The sequence below is a fragment of the Taudactylus pleione genome, unplaced genomic scaffold (assembly GCF_031769625.1).
Source record: "Taudactylus pleione unplaced genomic scaffold, aTauple2 ptg000848l, whole genome shotgun sequence".
Classification (NCBI taxonomy): domain Eukaryota; kingdom Metazoa; phylum Chordata; class Amphibia; order Anura; family Myobatrachidae; genus Taudactylus; species Taudactylus pleione.
In genome coordinates this window covers 917,792-932,993 of record NW_028285250.1, presented here as the reverse complement: position 1 = coordinate 932,993, position 15,202 = coordinate 917,792, and the positions used below count along the sequence as shown (strand labels likewise).

Genomic DNA, 15,202 nt, shown 5'->3' with positions numbered 1-15,202 from the left:
ATTTTACTGTGTTTTTAGAATATTAAATACGATTGTGTGACACATCAAATAATATATATTTTAACTCTAAAATAAGCCTATGCAACTGGCTATCCTGATAGGGCTTGCTTACTTTAGTCAACACCGTAATGAATTCTGCAGTGCTGAATAGCATAACATAGCACACTACTGAAAAAAAGCTTAATTTAGCAGATTTAGCTTAAAGATTAATTAATGAATGTTGTTTTTACTATGTACCTTTCATGCCAGTCTGGGGGGTCCCACTGAGAGATTTCTCTTCCAGGATGGTGAAAAGATGTGTTGACAAATGTTATCAAACTTTCCCGATCCACTATTCCCACAGGAGGGCTTAAAAGTAAACTTTGAAACTTCTTTATTGTTCTGGCTGCAGTGGGAATATGTACGGTACTTACTAAATATATATTACTACATCACTGCAAATAATACACTAAAATACATATATACACAACAGGTGTCCAGATAATGTATTCCACAATCTGAATGAATTTGAAATGTACAATATTCTTTATGAAGCGTAGTTAATAGTTTTTTTTTTTTCATGAAAAATATAATTCTTTCTGTGTTCCCGAGTTGTCCTTTCTGTCCCTCTGCTGAAAATTAATCTTGCTAAAATACAACAGTCCCCAAGAAAACAGAGCTGTGGGCCTGATTCAGACCCGCTCGCGAGCGAACGCTCGCAAGCGGGTCGATGGTGCCCGAATGCGCATGACGGAGGGAGCTCTGTCGTGCGCATGCGCGAGACCCAGCGAGCGACGAGGAATTCGTCGCTCGGGGTCTCGCACCAAAGGGGGCGTGCTGTCGATGGTGAGTGACAGTACGCCCCCTTTGGTGGGCGTGCTGGGGGCGTGGCTGCCAGACGGATGCGTTCCCATGGGAACGCCTACCGTCTGAGTCCGGCCCCACTGACATCACTAGTGATGTCAGTGGGAGTGATTTTGGCTCTGATAGAGCCAAAATCACTCCAGGGCTTGCGGTCACCGAGACCCTACCGCAGGGTCTCGTCGCAAGCACGATGGTCATCATGGACGCTCACATAGCTGTGGGTGATGACCCACAGCTATGCGAGCGTCCAAGAGGCCGCTTCATTTTTAGGGAGGAGGGCCCTGATTCTGAGCGAGCGCTCTGGTCAGAGCGTTCGGCTCTGAATCAGGTCCTGTGTTTGCTGTATGAAACATTAACTATCAATTTGCTATACAATGGAAATCACGCACCTAACACGAGCTGAAGCTCTTGTTTTCATACAGGCTTCATTAAAGAACAACTTACACAATTAGAATTGTTATATCCAATTCAGATTGTAAACAACCTGAGGGCAAGAGTTTGCCTATGTATGTTTATATAACCAAGATCTATATTTAATTCAAATATTTCTGTGAAGTATGATTACTCCCATGGGAGCCAAATTTATAAAAATGATTGGGTGTGCTCACATTACATTCCCCATGTGACTCAAAGATGCTATACACAGACATGGCTGTAGGCAGCACAAATATTAGAGGTGCCTGATCACCAGGGCCGGACTGGCCATCTGGCCTGATGGGCCGGTCCGGTCTGATCTGAAAGCCTGGCGAAGCAGCTCCGCCTCCTGGCGCTCTGCTTGGCTGGGATACTGAGAGACGGGGGCGTGCCATGAGATGAGGCCCCCGTGGCTCACAGCATGCCCCCGTGAGATGTAACCACGCCCCCATGAGACAAGACCACGCCCCGTGGGAGGAGGCCACTTTCTCCTTTTACATGAACGTGTGCACACTGCACACAGGGGATTGCCAGGGCTGATTTAGAGCCCCAGTCCGTCCTTGCTGAGCACCCATAACACCCACAAAGGTGGCTCCTGTGATTATCCCTACAATGGAGCCTTAGAAAGCTCGATTAGCTCTCAAAATTGTTTTCATAAGGTCCCCATCTTCCTAAATTGGACATAACACAGGCAATATTTTATTCAATGGAGAGACAATTTTCAGTTACTTTCTAAGTAAAGAAATTTTTAAGCCGTAGGTATAACTCTTATAAGCTTACTTATTTTCTGTCGCTGAACTCAATATATTCCTCTACTAGATATTCTCTGCTCATCTCCTTGTAGAGTCTAAGGGGTATATTTACTAAAGTGCGGGTGTTTAGAAGTGGTGATGTTGCCCATAGCAACCAATCAGATTCTACTTCTCATTTATCTAGCACCTTAGGAGATAATAGCTAGAATCTGGTTGCTATGGGCAACATCTCCACTTCTAAAAACCCGCACTTTAGTAAATATACCCCTAAAAGTGTCTTTGATATGGATGTAGCCTTTTATTTTTGCTTGCACTAAATTTAGCAGCTGTCCTACCACATATTGTATATCCTGATTTCACCACCTGGTAAGAGTGTTCATATGCTAACGATATATGCGCTCATATACCGGTTTGTACCTTTACAATACATACACAGCAATGTTGCAGCCATAGAACAGCATACCTCCCAACTGTTCCAAATTAGGGCTGCCAGCCCAGCACTTCGGAATCAGTGGAGATACCCTCAGGGCGATTTGGTTTGCCGCAAAACGATGTGGCCATATTACCGTATTGTCCTCACTACACAAATGAAAGTTGGGAGGTAAAGGACAGGGAGAAAGTCTTTGCCTGCCATGAGTATTGGAGACCGCTCAGAAGCTGAACTTCATGTCCTGGAGGTAACATTGTTTGCGTGCCTGCATCATTGGACTGGCCTGGTGTTTTTCTGTGAGTACGTTTCATTTTGGGACAATTAAAAAAACAAAACACATTTAATTGTGTCATTGTAATACTTTAAATATGCCTTATTTTTAACTAGGGGCTTGGGGCCTGAGAGTCAGACCCGCTCACAAGTGGGTCGATGGCCGAGAAGTGCGCACCCACGAGCCCCGGAGCGAGCAAGAAATCACTCGCTCCGACGCTCACATCCAAAAGGTGCGGCTGTCGATGGTGATCAAAAGCTCGCCCCATTTGGTAGGCGGGCCGGGGGGGGGGGTTGGCTGGCCAAACGGAGGCCATGTCAGTGCGGCCCCACTGACATCACGAGTCATGTCAGTGGTGAGCTTCCGGCTCTGTTAGAGACCCTGCAATGTGTGACCTACACTTCCTGTAGAGCAGATTAACGGGCTTTTTTCAGATTGCTGTCACAATGGAAAGGATTTGTTGCCCAATGTGGTTGTTCCACCATATTTAGCAGAACTCTACATGACAAATACCCTCAAATTGCAGACTCATTATCTCCATAAGATCCTCGGTAACAAATATCCATAATATCCTCTATAACTAAGGCGGTTACGCCGGGATTCCTTAGTTTACCATGAATACTGCTAAATATACTTTTCACACTGTCTCACTGCATTGAGATGTTCCAATATCAGTTTTGACTAAAACCAACTTAAATGTCATTGATGCTGAGATTATAATGATAAAGTAAGAGAGAAATACAAAAACTAAACTTTCATGATCCCTTAGTAAATTTCATGAATTAATTCAGCCTATAAACTATAAAATTTACTTTTTTCCTTTATTCCGTGAGTTCTAACAATAACAGGATATCTCCAATGGAGTTTTAGTGTATGTTTTGGGCCATAATAAAATATACACATTAAAAGAATTGCAAATGCGTTTTTTCATACTTATTTTTTAGATGAAAAATTGTAAAATGGTTATTAGATTTTAGCACATATTATATTGTAACTAAAACTGAGTGCGAAAGGAAACTGAAGGGAAAAGCTGTAAGGAGGAGCAGATGTCAGCAAGCGAAGCCAGTGAGCGCCCAGCATGTATAGCCACTGTTGTAAATCTCATGGGGTGTCTTACAGCAGACTGAACGAGTACACTGTGATCAAGTCATTAACACCTGCTTGAAGTGCAAAGACAGAGGGGACTGCCCAAGACCAGCTTCTTCCTCAGAAGCTCAGCCCCAACAGAGACAGCAGAGTCCTCTCTTACCAATAGAAAGTATACAGGTGGTCTCACAGACTAACCCTAATATCACTTGCCTCACAACCCAATGCACATAGGAAGCTCTTGCAATCCAAGCAAAATTCTATTCTGTCAACTTCTGGCAAGACAAAACTATTGTTGGGAACATTAACACACACATATCCCCACTCAGACCCAACCTTGCAGCCACAGATGCCACACCTGCAAAGAGTGGAAAATAAAAGGCCAAATCCGCATCACCACCTATCATCCAGCTTAGATTGCCGGGCCTTACGAGTAGCTTCAATCAAACGACTAGCCACCGGCATCACACTCAAATGTAAAGCCCCTTGAGTCCCATTAGATTACAGGAGACCAGACCTGTTTAGCTAGCTGGTCCACTTTGGAGCCCCTCACCAAAACCAACGTACAACACATGTACTTGGACTCAAGTGCTTTCACAAAACACTACCATCAACACCAGATGTTGCTTGAGACACAAATCCCAAATTCGTCCACACTGAGACTGCCAGTGAATGCAACTAGAAAGGCCACCAGAAACCAAGCCATTTTTTAAATTATATCTCAATGCTCAGAATTAATTTTTCAAGTTGGGGGGGGATCAATGCCCAACCGTTTTCCTTGGGAAAAGGTCTTTCACTCCCCTAAAAGAGCTCCACATAACAAGAAATGTAATGTAATATCGAGAGCAGGAAGAACGATGAGCCAAACAACCTCTTAGCCACAGACATATCCTCCTGCCACAATTTTCAAACAACACCCAACAGAGTTTCAGGAAATTATGGTACGGGTAAATAAATAAAAAAAAAAACAAAGAACAAAAGGCAACTCCAAGAAACCAAAAATGTTAATATTTCTATAATTTTCTAAAATCCACGTTCTGCCATACCTATAATGTCTCCATCATGGACCAGAGTTCTGCCGGGCATGTCCCTCTGACCATCCGTACACCCTGGCACAACGTAACACAACATTAGTAGAAGCCTTTAGAAACATAACACCCCTGTGACCTGTAATATATTTAATAGAACTGCAGCCACCAGTCTAAAGCCCAACACAATCCCAAGTGTTCAAATATTACAAGCTTTTTTGTTTTAAAAGCCGAGGTCCTGATGGATTTATTCTAAATATTCTACTCCTTATTCCAGAAACAACTCTTCCAACTAAGGACTGAAGTAGTCAATGATCTAACTTCAAACCAGGTTCTTGTACCTTTTTATCAACCTTCCCCCTCGTTTTTAGTGACTTGTGCTGTGCGTCTACAACCACCTACTATGAGACATAGGCGTCACTTACGGATGAAGCTTTCAACTTCTATCCAATCACAGGTCCTCTCTAGGTGACACGTACAAGACAATTTTATATTGCATAACAAAACCAGCACCATGGTGATGTGCTAACGACTGCAAGCCTTTGATAAAGCATATTTTTGTGAAGAGTATACCAGGTACCATTCTTTTTGGATATGGTGGTTCATCCAGTTCTGTTACACTAACGTTAGGAGTGTTAGTGGGGGGTGATAATTGAGATTCAGTAGGAGATGAAATGTATGTGTGTCCTCTTGTTGATTCCCCCTTTCCACGTGACATCTTTTTGCTTTATATTGAGATCCAAATAGAGAACTTTTTACCTTGCTCCTATACTTTATCCACAATTTACTATTTCCAAGATGTGGAATTTAGCAAACAGAGATTAGCACTTTATTTAATAAAAAAAAATATTATGAAGTGAATTTTAGGCCAATTATGTGTGACACCTAAGGCCTCATACAGAGTTTGACGCGTTTCACATTCTGAATGTACAAATAAAAATTATGTTGCAAAAAATAATATTTATAGGAATTTTCCAACCCAAAATTGCAGTATATTGGTCAAACATAAAAATGTTTATATTTACGCCTAATGATATAATAATATGGGGAAACATAATAATTTGACTGTACACAGCTTTCTTTTCATATTTATTTGCTTAGTTTAATAGTTGGTTTTAGTCCCAGTGGGCTTATTTAAAATATTTATACAGCATGTATATGTATGCTTTTTTATTTAAGCTTCGTGGGACACAAAAAATAAAAAAAAATTCATAATTTTCCTTCACCTCCCCTCCCCCTAATCAGTCAGCTGGTCCTACTATATTCTGACCTGTATCAGGCTAATTGACATTAAAAACGAATACACTTTTAGATATTTGTTGGATTTATCATTCCTTCAACAGGTGGCATTGTGTTTCTGTTGTAATCTTTTACTAAGCTCGAGTAAGTCACGATTTAGTGAGACGGCCTCTGTTCTTTCTCTCTGGGACACAGTTCACAGTTCTGTGGATTTTTGATTCGGCGCGTACGAATTTGGAACTATTGCGACCATTTCATAACCAATTGTATATATTCACACAGTGAGTCTATCCTATCAAATGTTCTGCAAAAGAGGTTTCAGACCTTGGATCTCTTCTGTGGTGAGTATTGGTTACTGGAACTACAAAAATGGGGCTTATTTGGTTCCATATTTATAGGCTACTTGGCTTTGTCTCTGTATATCCCTATATTAATAATAAGAATTTTATTTTATATAGCGCTTTTCTCCTAAAGGACTCAAAGTGCTTTACATTTACAGTACAAAATACTAAATAAGCTTAAACAAGGGACATTAGTGAAATGCTTGGGTGAATAGGTGAGTCTTGAGTCTATTTTTGAAGGATTCTAGAGTGGAGGCCTCTCGAACTGTGCGGGGAAGTGAGTTCCAAAAGGTTGGAGCCACAAAACTGAAAGCTCGAGCTCCAGACGAATTCCGTGAGATTCTAGGTACTGTTAATAGTCCGTCAACGGATCGCAGTAATCGAGTGGGACAGTAAGGAATCAGAAGCTGCTTCAGGTACCCTGGGCCATGGTCATGAAGGGCTTTGTAAGTTAGTAAGCCAATCTTGAAAACAATTCGCCATCTGACAGGCAGCCAGTGAAGGGAGTAGAGAATGGATGTTATGTTGCTGGAACTGGTTGGTTAATAGCCTGGCAGCTGCGTTTTGTACCATCTGCAAGCGGTGTAATTCTTTTGCTGGGAGACTGAGGTAGAGGGCGTTGCAGTAGTCTAGGCGTGATGATTTAAATGCATGTATGACTTTAGGCAGATCTTCTGAGGGAACTAAGTGCTTCATTCTGGCTATGTTCCTCAGATAAAAGAATGAGGATTTGATTGTGGCTGATACCTGATGTTTAAGTGTCAAGCCACTATCCAGGACACCAAGATTCCGCACATGTTTAGTGTTTTGTAATTCTGAACCCCCCAGCGTAAGTCCTGTTGGTTGGCAACAGGACTGAACTGTTGAAATTACCTTAAGTTAGCGCCCCATATATGAGATGATACTATTATTTCCACTTGCCGTTGATAATTATCAACATGAGCAGTGTTTTACATTTTTATTTTCTGATCTTGTAACAAGAATAAATGATAATGATTATGTAACAAGGTTCTAAATTATTAGTTTTTAAAAAAAAAAAAGAAGTGTGCAGCCAAAATATTGTGCTTGTTTGTCTATATTCTATTTTTAAGGAACAGGTTCCCTTTTTGGCAGCTGCATTAAATTCATCTTAGGCACCGATTTTCTGCATTCTTCTACAAGAATAGTGTCTTGACAGTGTTATTAATAAATGCAAAAGTAAATATATTCTACATAAAATTTAATTCAAATATAAACACCCCCACATTCATTGCTTGCCACCCTAAAAATTTAATTTTACTCTTTTTCCTAGCAAGATTTACATGGAAAGTCATTAAAAAAGTTAGCCATATATTATTGTAAAGTAGCAGGAATGTTACTATAGCAAACAGAAGAATACTTCCCATAAGAGACCCATCCACCTACACACTACAAAGTACAGTAAATGTGTGGTTTTTTTTCTTTTTTTAAATATTTTCCTAGTACTACCAATTAGACTGGGACACCTTGGGAGGCATAGTTGACCCCATTGTAGTTAGTTACATTGACCTCCAAAGTAAAGTCTGGGCTTTGGTAGAGCCCCAGCATTTCCAGAGCAAGGCTTGTAGCCCTTGGATGTGGGGCACAGTATTTTTAGCACAAGTTATCAGCAAAAAAAAGAGGTAAGTGTACCAAATAATTCTAAATATGTGTATTATTAAAATTATTTGTTTCTATTGTCATGACTTATTCTAAAATCTGAAGTTAGCTTAGTTATGAGGGTTTCTGTAAAACCACTCTAAAAGATTCACAGGAGAGCAATCAATCTTTTTTATTGCCCAGTTAAGAGCTCCAATTACCCTAAGAGATTGGTTAAAATTTTTGGGTCAAAAGATAATGTACAATCTATAGGCACAGTATGGTGAATCTTGCAAATGAATGAATATAACCAAGTAATGTTTACTATGTATATGAGCAAAATGTTATTCCATGTTTAGTAAAAATAACGCTGTACGAGTATCTCTATGTTCCTTGAAGGGAAGAGTGATATACTTTCAAGAATCCATTATTAAAATTGTTTCCAACAATATGGCAGTAAATCATATCTAAAACAGTTTAGCATAGCAGCAGTGTGGGTGAGAAAGAACAAGGTTTGAAATCTAATTGACAGATTTAAAAATTTAAAGTTTTTAGAGGTCAGTCTGCTACTGACAAATTGTCTTCTTTTAGCCTTTCACCAGGTATCAAATAATGTACATTATTACAGTTTTCCGGTTTCTGCATATTATTTCTATTTTGTTTTAAGCAACTTTTCTGAATTCATATTCAGTATGTCAATTTATGTATATGTCATATTCAGTATGTCAATGTGCAATAACTGTTAATAACGTTTTCTTCAATAAGCATTGTGACTTTTCATCATAATAAATCTCATATGATAGTAATTGTTTTTATGTTCTTAAATAATTCATGAGCGCTATTTGTGTAATATAGTGGTCAGTGGTAATAAAATGGTTAAGTTGATGTATCAAATAAATAACAAAAAATGAATGAATGAATAAAAATATAAAGATTAATAATATAAAAATTGTGACATAAAATATAATAAAAATACAATTGATAAAAATGTATTTCTGATGGTACCTGGGGAAAAAATGGGGGGTTAATAGTGTATTTTAATATTCATTTTCTATGAGGCATAGAGGAGAACCCGGAGGTTCATTCATCCCACAGTCGCACTTAACCGCTAACCCCCGCTGATGTCATTATCGGCCGCCCGGCCTGGCACGCCAGAGTTGCGGCACACAGAGAGACATCTACAGGGGAAGTCTGCAAGCTACTCCCTAGCCTGCTATTCAGAAGATTATTATTATTATTATTATAATTTATATGGTGCCACAAATGTTCCGCAGCCCCTTACAAGATCGAGCAGTGGTAAGTTAGGGACAGTTAGATAAGACCTCAGCTGGCACCCCGGGACTCCATCTTTGTCACTCAAAAGAGCTATAAACAAAATGAATATTAAAATGCACTATTAACCCCCCATTTTTTCCCCAGGTACCATCAAAAATAAGTTTTTAATCAATTTGTGTTTTTATTATATTTGATGTCACAATTTTTATATTATTAATCTTTAAATGTTTATTCATTTTTTATTTTAATTTATTTTATACCTCAATTTAACCATTTTATTACCACTAACCACACAAACAAATAGCACTTATTCATAATTTTTTACCCAATTAATCCTTGAAAATAAGATTTTTTTATCCTGAACGCGGATATATCAAATAAATCTACTTAAATAATTCATGTTCCAAGTAGGCTTAGCTTTTACAAAGCTACATTTATGCAGGGAATTGTTCAGTTAATAGTACTAATTACTCTAGGCTATGACTGCACTTGGCATAAATCAGGGAGTAAATGACTGTGAATATGAAAGTACATTCATTAAATGCATTGACTTAATACACTAACCATTGTGTATCCTAGTATATGCTTCATGAGACCTTAAACAAGTCAACTTATCTCTGTGTGCCAGGCCCGAAAATGTTATTTTAACATGCTATACAAATTCCATGTACAGCGAACAATATCTACATTAATATTATAATGAGCTACAATTAAAAAAAAAGGGGGGGGGTGAACTAACCTGGTGTATCCTTGAGGCCCATGTCAACAAAATGTTTATCGTCATCGAAAATCTTGGCCAACTGGACATGATGAATGATATCTCCTGTGCAATAGATCTCGCTGAGATGGCGGGTGATGGAATAAAGAATGTTGTAGAGTGCGAGTAAGTGGAAGTTGAAAGGTAAGAAGAGGAGTCAATACATTGGGGATATGGAAATTAATAACAATGAGCAAACACAAATATGAAGGTCGTGGGTGTTCATATGTACATCAAACGCAAGTTGGTGAAATAAAGAGAGGAAGGAAAGGCAGCAGTATGTTTGCGGAGGATAGAATGACATAATTATATTATGAGCAGAGGACGATAATAGGCATCCAAACAGTCAGAGTGAAAGAATGATGGCGACCCATCAGCAGGTTATAAAAGATGTGCGTCATAAAATAATTAGCAATGGGGAAGGAGGTAAATAAAATTCAAAATGTAATTCCAATTTTGTATACAATCAGTAACAACACATTCATTAGTATTACAGGGGGAGACGTATCAAACATTTCTTCAGAGGACAGGTGGAGGTGCTGAACAAAGCAACCAATCAGCTTCTAGCTCTCATATATCTAGTACATCCCATAAAATGATAGCAATAATCTGATTGGGTGCTTTGCACAACTCCACTTCTCTTTAAGTTTGATACATCTCCCCCTCTAGAGTCCTAGTAGTCAAAAGGCTTTAAAATGCTTGTAATCAAGCTACATAACCATAAAATCTTAACCCTAGAATATTTATATATGTGTAAAGTCATACCATGAGATAAATGGATTAGCAATTATAGTGAACATATGTTTCTATATGCGTTTTATTATTTTTAGCACGCAAGAGACAGAATTAAGGGGCTTTACGGACTGAACAAACCTCATGTTAAAGGGGAGCTTTTTATTTATTTAAATATAACCGTGCCCTTAGCAAGAGAACCAGAGGAGAATGATGAAGACAGATATTACAATAAGGTGTTACACTGTCATCTAGTATAATGTTATAGTGGACTTACGCTGTCACACCCATCCCTTAATTTAGGGTGTGTGTGTGTACACTTGGTGGATGAACCAGATTATGAATCCCGTTCATAATACTTAGTCAAACTCTCCCCATGCCAAGAGAGGACATTTACAGTCGCCTCCCAATGATTTGGAAATCTTAAGTAGTGATGACATTTAAAAGCAGCAGACAGTAAGGACAATATTAATCTTGTTTTTCACTGGCTAGATGCGCATTTTGAAATTACTTTTCATGTTAAGGGCTTTATGTACTAATCCTTGAAGAGAGATAAAGTGAGGAAAGATAAAGTACCAACCAATCAGCTCCTGTCACTTTACAGGCTGTGTTTGAAAAATGACAGTCAGGAGCTGATTGGTTGGTACTTTCTCTCAGTCCACTTTAATAGTCTCCAAGGCTTAGTACATAGACCCCTTAGTTAGGACCTAACACTGCTTTGGAAGAATAACATAAAACTCCAACAAAGAACAAGGAAAATACTAATACTCCTACTGCATTGGACCTGGGATATTGCCGGGGCAACCCGGGCTGCTTGTTGGTGTGAAAGGGTTGACCATGGGTTGTGTGTCTCAGGATCTCGACCCTGGTCTGAGCAGGGTTATTCCTGAGACCGATCTGGGTCAACTGCGGTGTTAAAGGGGCGATGTGAGTTATTCAACCCAGGTCACAGTAAAACGATATCATTGGCGCTGGGAGAGGAGTCATATTTGTGAGCCAGTAAAAACGTCCGCTTCTAATGACTCTCATACTTGGCAGGGCAGACATGGGTGCAGTGTGTACCCGGGAATGGAATAACCCGGGCCCAAGTTGCGGTGTGAATGGGGTGTGAACAGCTGTAACATGGCTTGAAACAGTGTTTAAAAACCCGGGGCTGACCCAGGAGTTTGGGCTGAAAGTATTAGATTGTCCTGCCAGACTCCTATTAATAGGATTTGTTTTTATTAAAGTCATTATATTTGGTACAAATGGACAACTCACATATAGGGCGGTATCCAATTAGCCGCGATAACGATAAGTTTTCACCGGCGAAAATGTTTCGCACCCATCGCACTAATTTGTCGCTTATCGCGTGTATGTGCGCTCCCATTTATTGTGCAATTCAATTACAAAACCGGCAATAACACATCCGCACGATAATTCTTGCAGGGATGACAGGCGAAATGTACAGGTGAAAATGGAAAAATCAGCCTGTACCGAAAAAAACAGTAAACTAATATTGGGTAACAGTATAGAAGTATTATATTGGCCGTAATCAAAGTGTTTTGGGTTCTTAGTGCCAGATGACTGTTATATACATTATTCTATAACAGTAAAAAAAAAAAGATAGAAATAAATTTTTTTTGGCCAAAAGGTAGTGCTCTAGTTAATTAGGGGTACATAAAATGTGGGGAAGTATAATTTTGAGTCATTTTAGGGCACTTTTAACAATTTTTTTTTTAAATACACCTGCTGCAATGCTGTGTTTAAAACACTTGCCCCATCCATACAGCCCCCCCCCAAATAACCCACTACTTTGAATACATTTTACTGCACTTTTTACTTTTTCACCCCAAAAATAACATGTCATTATTGGCCCAAATAAGCAAATGAAAAAAATATTTTTGTCTAATTAGTCATTAAGTGGGTTCTGCACCAAGTCCCAATTCTGCACACCTTTTCACCTACTCAGAGATGGTGAAAACTAATTTGCGATAATTGCTATGGAACACTTCGGACCGCAGTTAATTGGATAGCACGATAATCATTTTTGGAGAAAAGTTTTCACAAGTGAAAACTTTTTGCAAAAAAACGGGTTATCGTGGCTAATTGGATACCACCAATGTTTAACATACATTGACAAGCTTGCTAGCAAATTAAGTAGTGCACCCCAACAGGTTTTACCCACAGTCCCTGCTAAACCACTAATCAGATGGGGATTTTTACTGAGTAATATATAATAGTAATAATAAAATGTATATTAAAACAAAGATAACAAATATCGGTAGGTATACTGAGTTTACCCATTTGTCAAATTTGTCTTTCAAATTTTAAAACTTATAAATAATGTACATGGTTCAATTTAAAATAAATAAATAAAAACTTATCTAGAAATCATTAATTAGGTCCACACTGATACCCGATGGATACGGCAGGAAGCCTAGTTTTCTAAGCACTTTGAATGACAAAATTAATCAGGGCACAGAAATTGACTGAATGATGGATTTCTAAGTAACAAAAGATATTTTTAAAATGTTTAAAGAAATACAGATGACATATAGTGAGTTTGCTCTCAGCTCAACATCTTTCTGGATTCCAGTATAAATTACATATTATTGCTGCATTTGACTATTTCAGTATGACCTTTTAGCTGTGCCAAAGATTTATTCAATTCATCTGTACATATACAGTACACTGTCATATTAATCTATGACATTTGTCTGTTGTTTGATAAATACTTGGGGGTCTATTTACTAAGCAGTGTTAGTAGACAGAGTGAAAAGTAATAAGAAAGTGATAAGGTGCCAGCCAATCAGCTCCCAACTGTCATTTTTCAAACACAGCCTGTGAGATGACAGTTGGGAGCTGATTGGCTGGCACCTTATCATTTTCTTACCACTTTTCACTCTGTCTCCTAACACTGCTTAGTAAATAGACCCCATACTCTGGTCATGATGTATTTTCTGATTCACTATTATATACAGTATAGTGAGTGCTGCGTTTGCTACATGTAAGGATTTACATTTACTTGGCATGTATGTACCATGACTTGTTCCAGCCCTTTAACCATTTTTCCAACCATAATTCCAGTTCTTTTTCTAATAGAAGTAGTGTTTGAAAACTGATGTGAATTATACATGTGTTACATTAAAAAAAAACTGCATCTATGATTTGTTTTAAGTCATGAACTAAAAATGTTTGTGATCTGTCATATTAAGATACCCGTGGGGACCCATATATGATATATGATAACCTATATACTGTAGGGGGAGATTTGCTAAGCCTTGGAGCGTGATAAACTGGAGAGAGATAAAGTACCAACCAATCATCTCCTAAGTGTCACTTTACAGGCTTTGCTTGATAAAATTACAGTTAGGAGCTAATTGGTTGGTACTTTATCACTCGCCAAGGCTTAGTACATCTACCCCTATAGTGAGAAGTGTTTTTAGGCAATATGTTAAAGAGTAATTTGTTGGACATGAAGTCAACCATACTAATACTTTACCAATCTTCAATACATATGTTCTAGGTTTACTAATAGTGTATGTAATGTACAAAGCGCTCTGGAATATTAAAATGAGCTGTATACTTACCTATCACATGGAGGAGGTAAGTCCGCAGCAAGGCTAGACTTGTGCAAGACACACAGTGCCACAGAGAGGGTCACCCACCAAGCTAGCCGTGCCATGGTACGTCTCAGAGAGTAACACAAACCAGGTTCTGCTCAAAGGTCCACAGAGGAAAAGAGCATAAGAGATAAAGGTGTGTTATTAATAGTCTGCCTCCTGGCTTTCTACTGTCTCTCTCCTCCTACGCCCATGTGCTTTGTCACTTTAACTCCTTACATCTGGATCATTGGACCTAAGTTGTTATCCTGATCTTGGTACAAAGTCTTGAAATGTTCTCTGTACACAAACGCTCCAGAAGTTGCGATGATTGCAAAATGGAAAAAAAATACAAAGTACATTATACAGAACTAAAGTATTTCATTGATCTCTTCAATTTTTGTGCCTTTTTTTAATTAAAAAATTTAGGTGAGTCATAGCTTCTCAGCTCTCTCAAGCCCAAAACCCCGACATGTCATACTTGATGGCTTTTTATAGTTGAAACCATTACATTTATTTTCTAAACTCAGTTTATGAATTAAAATTGTACTGTTACCTCAGTTGTGACCCCCTTCTAATTCTATTGTACCTGGCAAAACAGTCTTCCACATAGAGGGAGCTAATGTGTGGAGCTTGCTGCAGTGGTCAAGTCCCATTGCGTCAATACTTCAGTCAGCTGATATAGGAACATATAAAAGACCCTGGCCAACCTGGTAACTATTGTTATAGTGGACTGAAGTGGAAGCATGACCCAGTTGGGTTGGACCTTACTTTAGGAAACGATGTACAGGAGGACCCCCTTCAAACTCGAGAGGGCCTGGGTGGGGGTCACAAGCAAACACCAAAGAGGTTAG

The 15,202-nt window shown here is 38.9% G+C and overlaps 1 protein-coding gene across 1 annotated transcript in view; it reads right to left on the bottom strand.

Moving 5' to 3' along the window:
- Positions 1-14,431, bottom strand: part of TREH (trehalase) — a 43,703-nt gene extending 29,272 nt beyond the window's left edge. Inside the window, exons 1-3 of the mRNA XM_088458731.1 lie at positions 14,337-14,431; positions 10,015-10,115; positions 238-385 (exon numbers count right to left, since the gene is read on the bottom strand). Coding sequence (XP_088314857.1) covers positions 238-385; positions 10,015-10,115; positions 14,337-14,431 — 344 coding nt within the window. The remainder of the gene's footprint in view (positions 1-237; positions 386-10,014; positions 10,116-14,336) is intronic.
- Between the last annotated feature and the right edge of the window lie 771 nt (positions 14,432-15,202).